This window comes from Gallus gallus, chromosome 27 (assembly GCF_016699485.2).
Source record: "Gallus gallus isolate bGalGal1 chromosome 27, bGalGal1.mat.broiler.GRCg7b, whole genome shotgun sequence".
In the NCBI taxonomy this organism is placed as follows: Eukaryota; Metazoa; Chordata; class Aves; order Galliformes; family Phasianidae; genus Gallus; species Gallus gallus.
This window is the reverse complement of record NC_052558.1, coordinates 723,978-741,097: the sequence shown is the minus strand read 5'-3', so window position 1 is coordinate 741,097 and position 17,120 is coordinate 723,978. Positions and strand designations below refer to the sequence as shown.

Genomic DNA, 17,120 nt, shown 5'->3' with positions numbered 1-17,120 from the left:
AAATTTGATAACAACCTGGTTTGGGACAGGAGCTTGGTCTAGAGACCTGTAAAGGAACCTTTTCACCAGCATTTCTCTGGGAAGTCCATGCAATGCATGATTGGTTAGACATGCTTATTGTAGTATGCTCCATGAATCAATGTTGGAATCCACATCTGTGGACACTGGTGCTCTTGGCAGTGAGACCCAATGGGAGCAGGATGTGGGGTGAAGACTGGGTGCCTGGACACAGTTGTTTCCTCTCTGTCTTTTCCTTGATCCATCAGTTTGCAATGTCAACTTGTAAGGCTTGGAATCAGGATGGCCCTTCTGCATCCACTGTTACTAAGCATGGCAGTGCCACGCATCCTCAAGCCCAGTATGGAGACAACCCACACCCTGCCGTGCTCTGTGAGGCCTGTGGGCACCAGGTGTGGAGGCCCACGGAGCCCATCAAAAGCTGTGGATGCCCCATCCTTGGAGATGTTGAAGGCCAAATTGGATGCAGCAGCCTTAACTGGTGGGTTGGAGGGGGGTTGGAGCAGGGGCATTGGAGCTTGATGATCCTTAAGGCCCCTCCAGCTCAACTGCACTGTGATTCCATGGTTCTGTGATCTGTAAGGTCCCTTCCAACCCAACCATTCTGTGATTCTATGATTCTGTGATTTTTCCTGGGGTCGGCAGCCCCCGGTGGAACACAGCTGTCCAAGTACTCCCTGCCCCACAGATCCCACAGGGATCGACGGGTCCCTGTGGAGTGCTGGGGGTGCCCGGCGCCGTCCTGCACTCTGTGCCCGGGGGCTGTGGGACGGGACGGGTCGGGACGGGACGGGACGGGACGGGACGCATGAGGGGGCCGCCCCGCCTCCCGCTTAAAGAGCCGCGGCGCCAGGCGGCCGCGCATCGAGCTGCTCCCGGCACCATGCGAGCTGCCGTCTGCCGTCTCTTCCTCCTCCTCCTCCTCCTCCTCCTCCTACTGCTGCTGCCACCGCCACCCGCCGCCGCCTACTTCGGGTCAGCACTGCGGGGATCGTGGGGAGGGAGCGCTGCGGGGATGCGCGGAAGATGCGCGGGGAGTGCACCTGCGGGTCCGGCACTGCGGGGTCTTCCTGGGGAGAGGTGGGAGAGAGGGGCTCGGTGTTCCCGCAGGAGGGGATGGGGTGGCAATCAACTGAATAGAAACTGTGTGGAAGACGCTATCAGTTGGGTGCAACTGGGACAAGAACAGACTTTCTTAAACTCTGCTTTGTTTCTGCTCCAGTCTTAAAATTAGATCTGGATCATTACTGGATACAATGCCTCTTCAAACTGCTGTCCTGGAGGGAATAAGGTGGGGGAAGAGGATGGCAGGGAGAACTGTGAGGCCAGTGTGAGGGATGTGCTGACACTGCGGGGCTCCAGGGTGGCATGGGCCGGTGATGAAGGATGTCCCTGGGCACAGAAAGAAACTTCAGCCCAGAGAACTGCATGGGTTCACTTGGTCCTCCAAAGACACATCTACCTAAATCCACATGAATCTACTGACATGGCACTGCTTACCTATGACCACGATTGCTATTTCGTTTCTATTTCAAAGCTTACTTAGAACATCTGATTTAAAATTTATTAATTGTATCATTTGGCTTATCTCGTATCTGAAAGCCTGCTGGGAGCAGAAGACTCTGTCTTTCTTGGTCACTCCACAGAGGAGTTGGGTTGGGTCTGGCTTTCCAGCTACAGGGGCTCATGCACAAGATTGCACCCTTTGGAAGTGAACATATTGGTGTTTCTCTTTCAGATAACTAATGCAGAGCAGCTCCTATTGGCCCAGTTGGACTTGTTTCTTAGACCAACCTAAGTGATTCTTCACTCTATGACAATGGTCTGTTTGGTGTGAGCTGCTTTTTGGTCATAAGAAAGCTGGGTGTGCTGCCTTTTGACAGTGCATATCTCGGGATCCGAGGCTGGAGTTTCATTTTTTAATGGTTTTTCTTTTTTTTTTGAGTGTCTTGGAACAAGTGTGTCTGCCATGTTTTCACCTTTTCATTTTATTTTAAAGTTCAAAAAAGGAATACAAGAAAGTCAAATCCATGAACCCAGTGGGTGTTAATGTTGGTTAATTATGAGATACATGGGTGCTTTCAAATACAAAGTCAGTACTTAAGGGGGAAACTTGAATATCTTGGAAGACCTGATGTGGGTATCTGTGTGACTCAGTCTGGGAAAGGAATATCTCATGTCCAAACTAGTACTGAATTGGAAGGACCCTTAGACCCTGGTTCAGGGTTAGGGTTAACTTTGCAGAGTATTAGAGATGTACGGACATGAGCCAAATCCTTGCTTTCCAAATATTAATTGTGAAAAACCTTATAAAGATGTAATGTGAAGTGAAGGAGGCATTTGGGTGGCTGTCCACGGAGACAAGACCAGAGTCCTTTTGTGAGTTGGTAGCAGTGAAGAAAATACCAAATTTTGCTCTATCAGGACAAAAGTAAGGCAAGTATAGAGTGATCCAGCAAAAACAGCCAAAGGCTCCAGGGAAAGATGTGGATCACCTATTGGACAGCAGTTGTCCTCTTCCTAGAACTCAGGGCAGAATTCAGAAGAGATCCAGCTCAGATAGGATGTTGCTGGGTCAGCAGAGCAACAAATGCGATTAAAGTCTTTGCCTGAGGAGGGAGATACACAAGGAGCGGGCTGCAGCATGTCTTGCTCATTGGCCAGTGTGGCTCATTCTCTGTGGGCAGCCAGATCCACTGGAGTAGTTCTTTATAACTCAACCTGAAATACCTGTGGTAGGCACGGAGGCGCCAGGCTGCCTGGAATCTCACATTATGTGTTGTCTTATTTTGCACTTCCTCTTAACTCAGCTCTCAGTGACTGACACTGCAGAGAGGGTGGGGAACTGCAAATGCAATGTACGAGGGCTACTCCGAAAGTAATGCATCCTATTATATGATGTTGGACCACGATGTCAGAGGTGGATGTTGGTGGCATAACAGTAGAGGCTCAGCCTTCCCACTGATATTTCATTACATTCTGTTGCCACGTGAGGGATGCCAGAAGAGGAGAGGTCTGAACAAATAGTATCCAACAAGGAAGTGTGTATGAAGCAAAGGTGTGGAATTGAATTCCTCCATGAGAAAACATTGCAGCACTGACATTCATTAAAAAATACTGCTTTGTACCTGAGAATTTGCTTTGCCAAATGATGTTCTTATGTGCTTTTTATCTGTTGGAATTTACATGGAAATAAGTAGGAAGCATTACTTTCGGAGCAACCTCAATAGATGTTAGGGCTGTTCATGGATGCTTTCTGAACTTAATTTCTTGGCTTCTCCTTAGGCACTATCTCAGAGTACCATATTTTCTAGAAAGTCATCCTGCTCAGAGCTGAGTGTCTTCTGTGGGGTGTGGCCATCCTGGAGTCAGACTGAAAATCAGATCTTCTGTGTAGCAATGGATGTGGCTGCTGGTTTGGGTTGGACTGTCAGTAGAAGGGACATCACTGTCCCAAAATCAAGAGCTGCATGGAGCTTGTGTTGCTTCTGAAAGGTTGAAAACTCTATTCCACCGAGCTGCCAGGAAGAGAGGAGAGATGAGGACGCACAGTACACCTTAGTGGCCTTGATTTGATCTGTCATCATTCAATATTCTCTTTGCCTTGCCTGAATGCTTGTTGCAGCAATCTATGGGATGTGTGTATTTCTGTGCAACATGAAAGGCTGGTGAAATCAGATATGGAGTACAGTTGTGGCTCCCTTTGATTTTTCTCCTTTCTTGGGAGAAAGAGAAAAGGCATATTTTTAAGGCTTTTAAGACCTTTTAGATCCAGGGGACATTAGGCATTGCACAGGAACAGGCTCTCATTAAAAGTCTCTTAAGAAGCTGGAATGTGGCTGGAAGGAGATTAAAGGAAAACGATGAATTTAGCAAAGTGCTTAGAGAGAAAAGTAGGGAGAAATAAAAGTTTGAGATCCTTATTGTTTTTCCAGATTGCTAACAGGTGTGCATTAATTCAAAGATTTTATTTTTTTGGTGTATGATCTACAGGTAATAAACCCTAAATCACCTAAAAGGACATGCAATTTGCCCAACTGCAGTGTCAACTGTGTGGCCTTGGGAAACTCCAGTTTCGCTGCCTGCTTCCCTGAACTGAAAGTTAGGCGAAATTAGTTTTGAAAGTTGCATGTGTGCACCAATCCTATGGAATGAAGCTCTGTCTCAGTAGTGAGAAACAGAAAAGACCTGGATTCTATGCAAGCACTGGTCAGCAAAAACTAAAACATTGGTGTATTATCAATTTCATCACAAATCACCACATCACCCTATAAGCTACTATGTCCAAGCCAAAACCAGTACAGTAGTGCAGTTGATGTGCACCATTCAGATTGCTTTGAAAATGAAATCAGCTTCTTGAAAGGCCATTTTTTGGTGCCTCTCATTTAGTCTTTGAGTTTTTCACAAATATTAAGATTTAACATCCTTCAGAATCTGGAGAATGACAGTATCAACTTCTTCCAAACCTCACTGGTAGATCATACGGTATCTTTGAGATAATCTCTGTCCATGACTGTAGGAACAGCTGTCCTTTGCCAAGCCAAAGGTTCATATAACCTCACAATCAACTTTTATGACTCGCCAGATATCAAGGTATTCACATCAGGACACTTCTATATAGTTTCTACAAATTTGCCAAGTTCGGTTTTCTCCTGCTTGGTGTAGATCTTCATGTCTGTTATAAGATTTTGAAAATCAATTTAAGCAATAAGTTCTGCATCAGAACTGTCCTTTTTATACCATGCCTGGGTAGGCTGGATTGATGACAGAGAGATGTAGACAGTGAGCTCAGGAAGAGATGCCTACAGGGTATGTGTAGAGCTAAAATAGAAGCTGTGGTACTTGATTTACATCCTCTGTAGTGAAGGTTATGTCACCCACAAGAGTTTGGTCTTGCTTTAACAGTTGAGACCGTAGTGTTAGAAATGTCTGTCTTTTGTGGATCTATGAAGGCCTTCAGTTGGGTCTTCTCCATCAGTTAAAAGTCTTTGCTTGTGAACTGGAATGTGGCAGATAATGTCCTCTGGTGATCAGGAATGGTACCCTAGATTAATGTTGTGCAAATACGTGACTGTTCCCAGTTTGTCTGCAGCCTTAAAATCTTGCGTTGACGTAAAATAATAGTGTTTTCAAACATCCTAAAGACGCTAAGGGAGATGAATTTTCAAATAAAAACACCATCTTGCTATGAAAGGTGAAACATTTTTTTCTCAAAATCAGTGACATATTTCAGCTAAATCATGTGTAATATATACTGCATGGTTGGAACTAGATGGTCTATAATGTCTATTCCAATCCAAGCCAATCTATAATTCTATGATGCTACAGTTCTAAGATTGAATAATGTGGTGTTCTATGGTTCTATGGGTCTGTGGTTCACTGATTCTTTGATTCCATAATTCTATTGTTCTATGATCCAATGGTTTGGTGATCCTATGATTATATGATTCTGTGGTTGAAAGGTTCTATGATACTACCGTTCTATGATGCTATGATTCTGTAAGTACATGGAGTGCTTGTAAGAGTGAGCGCTTTCAAGGGACATTTTGAAGCACAGCTATTTGTTTTAGCTCTTTAGATATTTTCAGATGTAAATCTCTGCTTTTCTCTGATATGGAATGGAACCCCACTTTACTGTTTAACAAATCTACTTATCAGCCAAGTGTAATACATTTCAGTTGGACCCTCTTTCCTTTGTGACAAAAGCCGTTCTTGCTCTGGAAAGGTGTTTCTCTTCCATGACTCGCAGTTTTCCTGTTTTCTTTCAGCCTGACTGGGAAAGAAGCCCTGACCCACTTCCCCTCGTTAGGAACCTCAACAAACTCTGCCCAGGGGAAGGCTCACGTGAAGCAGTGTGACTTGCTGAAACTGTCCCGCAAGCAGAAGAGGCTGTGTCGGAGGGAGCCCGGCTTGGCGGAGACGTTGCGCGATGCCATCCGCCTTGGGATCATGGAGTGCCAGTTCCAGTTTCGCAGTGAGCGCTGGAACTGCAGCCTGGAAGGCCGGACCAGCCTGCTGAAGCGAGGTACAAGGTAGTCTTTGTTTGAAGTATCAATCTCACTTGGTGCTGGATCACCTGGAATATACATCTCACTGTCAGTAAGGGACACAGGGCGGTCATCAGAGAGTGTAGAGATCATAGAATCGTGGAATCATAGAACTGTTAAGGTTGTTTTTAGGACCTCTAAGGTCACCAGGTCCAACCATCATGCTCACTCTTAGAATCATTAATGTTTGAAAAGACCTCTAAGGTCATCCAGTCCATCTGTCCACCTACCACCAATATTGCTCTCTAAGAACATATGCTTTGATTAGGAACGGGAGCTGGCTATAAGAGTGCCGTTTGGCCTCCTATCCTCCAGTGTCTTATCCTCATCTTTGCTGTGTGGTTCATCATGGTTTGAAAAGGGAAGGAAGTTCACATCATTGGTTTACGGATTTTTGGCCAAGAGTTTCCTATGCTGGCCATCTTTCTTGGCCAGCAATCAAGGATGATGCTTAGAAGATCAGTGACATTTTAAGACAAGTTTTTATTTCAGTTCTTCATATCTTTTCACATGTAAAGCTCAGCTGTTCTTTGATACAGAATTTAATTCCAATTAACCATTTAAAGAATCTGTTTAGCTTTAATGCATTTCATTGCATATTTACAAATATCTCGTAAGACATTTTCTCATATGTTTGGAGATTCCACAAATGTTCAGCTGTAGTGGACAGAAGGGTCTTTGGCTTCTGTTTCACAAAGGCTCTAGAGGAAGAAAATGTCCTCTAAGTGATGTCCTTGACGTAAGTGAGCATAACACAGCAGCTAAAAAAACATCATTAACCTGAATTAAATTAAAATTTTAATTGGCATTGCAATTTAACCATTATAACATTATCAAATGTTATTAAGTTAAATATTACATTAAAATTGTACTAAGCTTCAGCACAAACAAGATCAAATTTACTTTGTTGCAAGACTATACAATGAATTTTTTAGCTCATGAATGTCCATGATCATTCTGAGTGACTTTCTGACATGCCTGCCTTCATCAGCCTGAAAGAACTTGAAAATGACAATTGAATAATCCTCATCTTCAAATAGCTGGGAAACATTTAATTATCTGTTGGTGGCATGCCCCAACATTTCCCCGGACTCCAGATTGACAAAATAAAATATCACCTGTAATTTAAAACCTGTTTTGGCAGATGGGGATAAGCGTCTGAATACTTTTATTACACCATCTTAAGGATCAGATGATGATTTAATACAGCAAAGTATGCTATGTATATCCCCTGTGTAAGAGGACAGTTGGATGAAAGCAGTTATTAGATCTCATTTTTCCTCTAACTTGCAAATAGGTTAATTTCTTTCATAAAGATGAATGTTTTCAGCTGACATTTTTGCTCTGTTTCTCACAAATTCAGAACTGTGTTGCTGTCTGGAAATCATCACTCAGACAATAACAGTCTTCCTTTCACTTCTTATTTTCTGTAATTCCATATTTTTAGTAACAACAACAAAGAATTGTATATATACTGAGGGCTTTCTGTTTTTATTTTTATTTTTTGCATTTATTTTTATTTTATTTTTATTTTCACTTTCTGCCTCACTTGTTGGCTTACACTGACAGTCCTCCTCCCATCAATCCATTTTTTTGCTTCATGTTGACCAGGGTAATTGATCATCTACCAGCGTTTTCAGTGATGTTATGAGGAAGCTGGAAGTTGTGCAGCACAGAGAAGTTGCACAATTTCCATCCTTGGAGAGTTTTAGAAATCAGAACCCTGAGCAACGTGACCTGACTTTGGAGTTACTCTGCTTTAGGCAAGAGGTTGGACTGCAGAACTTGAGAATACTTTCCTTTCTAAATCTTTCTACTATTCTACATCTCTTTGCCTCTACAGTTTGTATTTGTTGGGCAGAGAGATGTCTCTTCCACTTGCTCTGAAATGAATCATAGAATCATTAAGGTTGGAAAAGACCTCTAAGATCATCCAAGCCAACCATCCACCTACCACCAGTACTGCCCTCTAAGCTATGTCTCTAAGTACTACATCTACTCTTTCTTTGAACACCTCCAGGGACGGTGATCCCCACACCTCCCTGGGCAGCCTGTTCCAAAGCATCACTGCTCTTTCTGAGCAGATGTTTTCTAATATCCAATCTCAATCAACCGTGGTGCAACCTGAGGCCCTTACCTCTCATCCTATCACTAGGATAGTGCTCATACTTTCTTTACTGTAACACTGATCTCGAACATTTTTCCTTTGACAGAACCACCATACAGCTCAACAGCTAACTACAGCTATTACAGTTTTCATTGTGGTCTAAAGCATACCACACCACATAACAGTGTCTTACTATCACAACAAAGGTTATTCTGTAGTTGTAGGCCGATGAGGTAGCAGAATAATTCCAGAAAAATCAGAGGATGACAGTCTAGGGGGAATCATTATACACTTTTCAGGCAAGAGTTTGACAATTTTGGAGACACTGAACCTCTGCCATAAAAAGAGATAGGAGGGAGGAGATGAAGGACATGATTTAGAAGTATGCTCGTTATCTTGCTGTCTGCAATGGTCTGACCACAAGCAATGGTCTCTGATTTCAAGTGGGTTGATATCTGGCCAGCAGTTACGTGGAATGCCGCAGAAGGAACCAAACTATCACCAGTCAGAAATAGCAGAAGCAGTGTGGTGTTCCACAAAGTCAGATTTAGCAGAGTGTGTGGGGCTGAGTGGTACTGCTAGCTTTATATGGTATGGGAAAGTGTTTCTGAAATGCACTCAACTCTGCTGGTATCAGTAGTCAGATAGGATACAGGGAATCTGGTAAGGATTTGGGGATCTGGTAAGCATTTGGGGATCTGCTGCTGAAATTTTTTGTCAAATTTAGGATCTCACATGTGTGGGCATCATGTTGCTGTTCATAATCTGCATTGACTGTGTCCCTTATGTTTTCCCAAAACTTTAAATGGATTTGGAGATATTTTTTTATTATTCTTTTAGTCCCCTCTGACATGAGATAGAGCACTGTCAACCAGAAAGTCTAGCTGGTAGTTACTTGTCCCAAATAACTAAAATGGAGAGACAGGAAGAAGATTATTGATTGACCTCATTGACATCCTCAACATTTTCTTGTCTCTCTCATCCACATCCAGACTACTGCTAGATATTTCATGTAAAATTTTGGAATTCCAACAATTACAAATGAAGTTTGCCTTGAAGTTGCAGACACAGCCTCTGTACAATTAGTTATTTTTTCCTTCTTCTTGCTGATGAGTTATTTGTCCTCTTCTGTTGTCACATTTATGGTGGCTTCACCTGGATCTCAGTGGTCAGTGGTCAGATCTGTTATTAGAACTGGATGAGAACTCTTTGAGGGAATAGAATCACAAAATCACAGTGTTTGGAAGGGACCTTTGGAGACCACTGAGTTCAGCTCCTCTGCTAGATGAATAGAATGGTGGAAGGATTTGAGGGTGGACTGGATGGATTCCATATGTCCCTTCCAACCACTGCTCAAAGCAGGACTAACTGCAAGACTGGAGCAGATCTCTGTGGTTCTCTCTTTCATTTTTTTAGGAAAACAGGTTTGTTTCTATCTTTTGCAGAAGGAAAATTGGAATTTTCCAGTGTGTAATATGTGTGTCCCTCCATGATAGGTGCAGATGTCTTTTTCCTAAACCAAAATTTTGCCTGGTTTAGAAAGCAGAATGGTTTCAGAAAGCACCACCACAGTCACAGGAGGAGATACTTTACAGAGGAGTCAGAAAATCTGCAGAATCTGTCTTTGTGCAGGATGTTTTTCCAACATGAAGCCTTTCCCAATCAAACCACATGTGATCTTTCAATACAAAATATTACTATCATGTCAACACAGTCCCAATTAAAAACAGTTTGAAATAAGGGGGTCAAGTTATTAAAATATTTTTTAAATCTTTTTTTTTTAGTCTCTACTAAATAGTTCCTAATTTTAAATCACAACATGGTTTCAATGATTGCCTTGATTCACACCTATCAGCTTCGCGGTGAGGATGTGGTCAAATAGGGTTTTTGTTTTTCAAAACACCTTATTTTGCCTTCCTTGCTCCTGCCCTCTCCTAATCCTTCTCTCGTGCAGGTTTTAAGGAAACGGCCTTCCTATATGCAGTGTCTTCTGCAGCGCTCACCCACTCCTTGGCCAGAGCGTGCAGCGCGGGGCGCATGGAGCGCTGCACCTGCGACGACTCCCCAGACCTGGAGAACCGCAAGGCCTGGCAATGGGGTGTGTGTGGGGACAACCTCAAATACAGCACCAAGTTCCTGAAAAAGTTCTTGGGTCAGAAGAGGATCGGGAAAGATCTGCGGGCCAAGGTGGACATCCACAACACCAATGTGGGCATCAAGGTGAGATCTAGAAGAAAGTTAGGGTTCAGTGCAAGTCTTCCAACCCATCATCTGAGGTTGAGTATTCACTGCTTCTATTGAGAACCTAGACTGGTTTACTTGTGTGTTTTGGACCTTGTGGTACTGAGAGTCTCCTAAACACTGACGTGAGAAGTTGCATGTTTGGATTAGGAGAGCAGCAAAGGCTGGCACTCTTGAGATCACCTGTGAGCTATCTGGTGATTTGCAATACCTGTATGATTTGCTATGGATCTGGTAATGTCACATTTTGGGTTAGGGATACCATTAGATTGAGCATTCTGACCTTTATGTTACACTCTACTGACTTAACATTTTTTTCCATTTATTGAGACCAATTACTTGTTTGATTACAGCACTGTCTTGATTTGATTATCCTAAGAATGGGAACTGATAATGCTGGAGATAGTTTCATGGTTGACTACTGCTGCTATTGCACACATCTGCTTAGTGAGAATTTGACTGGCCTCAATAGTCAGGCATTCAAGCTGTCACTCTTTGGTGAACTCTGTAGTCATTCCTTTGTGGTTTTTTTTTTTTTTAGATTTCCCTCTGTAAAATAGGAATAACACCAATAAATCCAAAGTAGAATCATAGAATTATTAAGGTTGGAAAGACCAATAAGTCCAACCATTAACCCATGCCTGTGACTGCTTTAGGCCATGTCAAAGTACTTATGCCTGTCTGCACCTGAGGTGATCTCTCTATCCAGAACAAGGCTCATGCTCCTGGCAGGTATTGATACCACTTCTCTTCCTCATCAGGCTGTCAAAAATGGACTCAAAACCACATGCAAGTGCCACGGCGTCTCCGGTTCATGTGCCGTTCGGACTTGTTGGAAGCAGCTTTCGCCTTTCCACGAGATTGGACGACTGCTGAAGCTGCGCTACGACGATGCTGTCAAGGTCTTCAGCACCACCAATGATGCTGTGGGACACTCAGAGCTGGCCAGCCCACAGAGACAAAGCCATCCCACCAAGCACCACGCTTCTCCCCGTGCCACCGACTTGGTGTACGTGGAGGATTCCCCCAGTTTCTGCCGTCCCAGCAAATACTCCCTGGGAACTGCTGGGAGAACGTGCTCTCGGGAGGGCAACTGTGACAGCATGTGTTGTGGACGAGGCTACAACACCCAGAGCCGCCTTGTTACCTTTTCTTGCCACTGTCAGGTGCAGTGGTGCTGCTATGTTGAGTGCCAACAGTGCATGCAGGAAGAAGTGGTCTACAGTTGCAAGCAGTAAATCAGTGCTGGAGGGTTAAGGCAAATCCTATAGTATAGAGAGTGGGACGTGATTCTCTAAGGTGGCGTAAGGGAGAAGGCAAGCACCAAAAATGTCCTGTTATCTCAGTGCTGAGATCCCCCAGTCTGGGGACAGGGTGTGAAATGCAGAGGTTTGCCAGGTAACACATCAGGAAGGAGAGAGTGGAAGTGATATGGGGACAGTAGAAACACTGAGCCAGTCAAACTCTCTTGAGCTTGTAACCACATCTGCAGGAATATTCCCCTCTCCCATCCCTCACGTGCACTTATGGAAATGCATTGGGGTGGTGACACCAAAATACCAAGGGCTTGTACCCTGTTGCCTGGAGGAGAGAAGGACTGGAGGGCAACTAACCAGAGACTGCATGCTGATGCACCAAGGCTAATGATTCTGGCAGCAGAGGTTCTTAATTATTGTTCTCCAGAAGCTGTTCGAATCTTTTCTGTTCTGAACACACTGTTGAGTAGCGTCATTTTGAGGCAAGTGTTGTTCCTCAGAATACCACTTTGCAAACAAATGGAGCTCATGTCCATCATCTCCCAGATCTACGTTGTGGGCATTGGGCTCCAAGCACATTGTAACCATGTTTGAACTTTGCTGCACACAGAAAACCTGGAATTGCCTCTGTTAGAAGTGATCTTTTGCAACATGCAGCCTTGCAAGGGGTTCTGTTATGGTGGTGGATCCAGGGTGATGGTGCTGATTATGCATCTATTTTTTTTTTTTTTCCCAATCAGAAAGCCTCTTTTGTCTTATGTGTACTGCTCTTTGCCCTTCCACCCAATGTGCAATCCTGCCCCGTTCAAAAGATACACAAGATTTCTTAACAGGAATTACCAACCACAGTAACTGGGGTGTCTTAAGAACTTGCAAGTCATGAATGAGGATGGTAAGTCAGATATATCTGGCCAGTGCAGGGATCTGTCATGAGGGAAGGTGACCGAGGGGAAGAGCATGGACCAGAGAACCATGGAACTACAGACTGACTGAAGTTGGACATGATCGTTTACGCATGCTTTGAACACTGACTTTGCAGTGATGAGTGTGTACTCACTTTACCTGGTTGCTCTCTGGCTTTTACAACTATTGTCACTTTCTGCTTTATAAAAGGATGGGAGAGGGCTGACTCAGAGCAGATGGAACCTCTAACTGGCTCTGTAGATGCCATTAACACCTTCCTATTGGCTATCTAAATGTCCCTTAATGGGCCTATTCCTTTTTATCCTTTTTTTTTTTTTTTTTTTTTCTGGCTTAAGTTGGCTTGAACTGAACTGAAGTGTTTATGACAGACATAATGCTGCAAATTGGGTTAATTGGCCTTTTTAAATACCCCAGAAATTAATATTGAGCAGACCATTATTTACATGTTACTCTTAATCCTGTTGGAGTTGAAACCTTCCCACGAGTCTCAATGTTCTCAATGAACAAGCATAGCAGTGAGCTAAAATTGTTAGGAAAAGGAATCATAAGTGAAGGAACAAAGGAACTGACTTTGATCTGCACTGGTTCCAGCCTGCCCCACTTGTACAGCAGCTGAGAGAATGGCAGTACCATGTCACTGGATCCCACGTCATTGCACGGAACATTCTCATATAAACAGTGACTGAGACTTGGTGGGTGGAGGCTGGAAGCATTCTTAGGGATCTCATTCTTTGGGAAGCAAGGGGAGAATACACCATTCTGTCTTCTTGCCTTACCAAAGCTACACTTCCCAGATGCCTGCTGGCCAACTGCACAGTCCATTCTGCACACCCAGATCTCATAATTTGAAGGCAGATAAGATTCTCTCAAATGGAAAGTGTTCTTGATGAGCTCTGTCCTTTTTATTGGTCTCTGTAGGGCCCCTGGAGTCCTTTCCATGTACCTAAGTAGTGTGGTCATTTCAAAGTGAAACTTTTTTCTTTACTACTTGTGTAGAAAGGAAAAAAAAAAAAAAAAGAAGAAGAGAAAACCATACAAGAACATAAATATATGGAAGTCTTTTGGTCTTCTCCAATGATATGGTCCTGCTGCACTATAAGCATGGAAGGAAATACTATCTCCTTTCATTTTCCTGACAAGAGCATTTCAAATTGGTAGGCTTCTTTCTCCCACCCCAAAGACATGTCTGGCTTGAAAAGTGTTATTTTAGTAATATCTCTTTTCAGGCTCCAAGTGTTGTGATGATTTAAGTTGGAGTTGAATGCATTTCAGGGGCATGTTAGGTGTTTTGCACAGCAGACTGAAAAAGAGGACCAGGAAGATGGTAAGATGGTTATTTAGGCAGAGAGGAATATGGTCAGACTAGTAGAACTTGCAGCATTGGTTATTTGTGTCTTTTGTGGCTGAAACACTGATGTCAGTGGAAAACAAAGGAGAGGTTTGTGGCAAGAGGACTAGATGCCCATTTTTAGGCAATATCAGTGTGGATATTTTGGACTAAGTTGGTCCTTTGGCAGGGTATATTTAGATATATTTAAGACAGGACTATCTACTGCATTGCCATACGGGGAAAGGATCTTGATTTTTCACGTATAGTCCCTGTGATACGGACATATATCCTTTTGAAATGGTGTCCCTGAGTCCCTTGTCACTGTAAATGCTGTATCCTTTGAAATGCATAGGGATTGCCTCTAGTTTTGGAGGACTTTAGCAGTAATCTGTTTTATCATTTCAGACATAAGCTGTTGTAACCAGCGGCATCTATGCAATATAGTGTTTTTGTCCAGTCTTGCTGTCATCCAGTCTTACAGCATAAGATGGAATGGCCCCTTCTCTTGAATGCTGGGTTGACAGTCTCATAGTGATCTCACATCGAAATTTGTATTTTTAGAGTCAAAGGATAACATAAATAAAGGAAAATGAAAGGTGAGGTTGTACCTGGACGGCACACACAACAAAGTGTTGAATAAGAACTGGACAATAAGATACTTCAGTGGACAATTAAGAACTGGTTTCTCATGTTGATATTGATGCTTCTGGGTTGATGCTCAAATATGCTTCACACAAATGAGAACCTTTGTGCTGACAGGAAGCAAAGCTTGGATTTGTTAGCTGTTCAGTATTCTCCATTTGAAATGTAGTAAAGAATGAACCCAACCTGCATCACCCTGAGCAAAGCTCTTCCGCCACCTCCTGGAGATTTGGGATATGAGGAGTTGGGTCTTCATTTGATGTGTGTGTTTTTAAATGATGCTGCACACCTTATGATATACTACAACTCCAGGAGCTAAGCTGCCCTTTGGTTATATATGTAAAGGAGTTACTAGATTGGTAGGATGGAGATACTACCACTGAAGATCTTCTTAGTAGAAAAAACATAGACGCATTGTGTAAGACTGGAAGGGCAATTTGCAATACTATAACATCCTATGGAAAAAAGCAATCAAACAAGAATAGGCTGTACTTAAGGGAATGAAAATATTTGACTACCTCAAGATGTACAACTTATGTGATGAGAAGTATAGTTGTTATTTATATTTCTTTTGTATCTTCTAGACAAATAATGGTGCTATGCATTTAAAGTTGCATTACAATCCTGCTTGTACCTTGTCCTAATTTTTATGTAATCTGTAAGTGATTTCCTTTTGATTATTATGTGCGTATCTATGTAGCTGGCTCTGTTGTCCAGTATTGCACTCATGTCTGCTTTGCTGGTGTTCCTGTCAGTCAATAAATACCAGTTGATTTCTAAAAGTGTTCATTTCTGTCTTTCAAGGAAAATCACTGGGAAATAACTTCAAAGAACTCCACTCCTCCATTGGTACATTGACTATATCCCTTTAGCTCTCCTTCACCTACACCCTCTTTACCCACACCCTCTCTGGAAGATAACTAGAAATGCCCATTTCTGCTCACCAAAAGGGCTGCACAGGCTGAGCTCAGGTACATACACGTTGAAGACTTTAGTGAGCCAGATCCCTTCAGAATTATGTCTAGTGACTCTTCTTGCCTTTCAGCATGGGCGCATAGGAACTCTGGCTCCAGTAATGGCTGAGAGTGGGTTTACCAGGAGATCCCAAATAGCTCCCCCAGACCTTGGTCTATCACCCGGTCACCACAGCATGGTGGCACCTCATCACAATGATCTCAACAGTGACCACACAAGACCAGAGGAAGAGCCGTGGCCACAGGCTGGGTCTGATACATGGCACATTGTAATCTAAAAGTGTGCCAGAAATACAGTTCAGAGCAGCTGGATTCTCCTGGGTACTGGGGAGGATGAAAAATTCAAGACATTCGTGGATCCACTCCTAACCTTCTCCTGTGGCAGCTCCTGTTGTCTCCTATGGTCTTCCATAGGCAAAGGTATGCTGGTAACGAAGTTCATGTAAAGTTAGATTGGATATTAGGAAAAAAATGTTTTCAGAAAGAATGGTGATGCATTGGAACCAGCTGCCCAAGAAAGTGGTGGAGTCACCATCTCTGGAAGTTTTCAAGAAAGGGATGGATGTGACACTGAGGGACGTGGTTTAGACCTGTCACAGGCGTGGACTGATGATTGAGCTGGATGATCTTAGTGGTCTTTCTAACCTTAGTCATTCTACGATTTTATGAAAAGCAATACTTCTCTACAGACAGGCTTCATGAAGTTTCTTGGGAACTGAATGAGACAAGAAGGAGAAATCCAGCACAGTCATTGTATTAGGAATGTCCATCTGTCATGGACACCAGTGGGATTAAAATGTCATGGGAAAGAGTTTCTGGCAAAGGAAGCATGTAGGATGCCTGCTTATTTGTGCAACGATTATGAAAATCCCCACCTTGCTGGATGGAGAAAAGCTGGGCCATCATTGCCAGGCAGAACTTTTCTTGATAGACTGGTGTCTTCTGGGTCAGATTGCCTTAGTGTAGCATTATGGATGGTCAGTGTCCCATTGCTTTGGGGAATCAAGCAGTTCAGTGCCAGCAATTTATAAAAAGCACAGATCAGGTTCTTGCTTCATGTTAAGGGGACAAAATTTTGTGAAAATTTTCTGCCAGGACTGGTTTTTGAAATATAAAAGTCATGATACCTTTTGCAAACTTTCCTGGACCAAGTACGAGTTTCTTAGTTCCATAGAGTAATGTTGCTCATAAACTTTGATTAGAAACCTGAGTTGACAGTGTTGGATGGTATTATCTCTGTTAGCTGTTAGCAAAGCTCCCTGTTCTTATCAACATCCCATGTTATACAGCACATTTTAAATGTTAGACCCTTTAGATAAGACGTTTTGGCAGCCAAGCTTGATAGAAACTACCTTTCGAATGTGAAAATTCTGATGCCTTGGATCTAACAGATGGAGATTATATGGTCAGTATCTGTGGCTAGATACTTTGCATGCAGAAATAAGCCCTAAAACTAGATAGGAAAGATCCCTTTCAATATTATAACTGCTCAGCCCCATTTTAAAGCCATTGCAGAACCAAGATATACCACTTACAGTGATGCCTTTAACTGAATGTACTATGTTGCATGTGGATTTTGTC

General features: G+C 43.0%; 1 protein-coding gene across 1 annotated transcript; it reads left to right on the top strand.

Moving 5' to 3' along the window:
- The first annotated feature begins 5,129 nt into the window (after positions 1-5,129).
- Positions 5,130-15,347, top strand: WNT9B (Wnt family member 9B). Its single transcript, XM_015299263.2, has 3 exons — positions 5,130-6,043; positions 10,127-10,392; positions 11,175-15,347. The coding sequence occupies exons 1-3, from the start codon at positions 5,968-5,970 to the stop codon at positions 11,649-11,651; spliced, it is 819 nt and encodes a 272-aa protein (XP_015154749.1). The 5' UTR covers positions 5,130-5,967; the 3' UTR covers positions 11,652-15,347.
- The last annotated feature ends 1,773 nt before the right edge of the window (positions 15,348-17,120 follow it).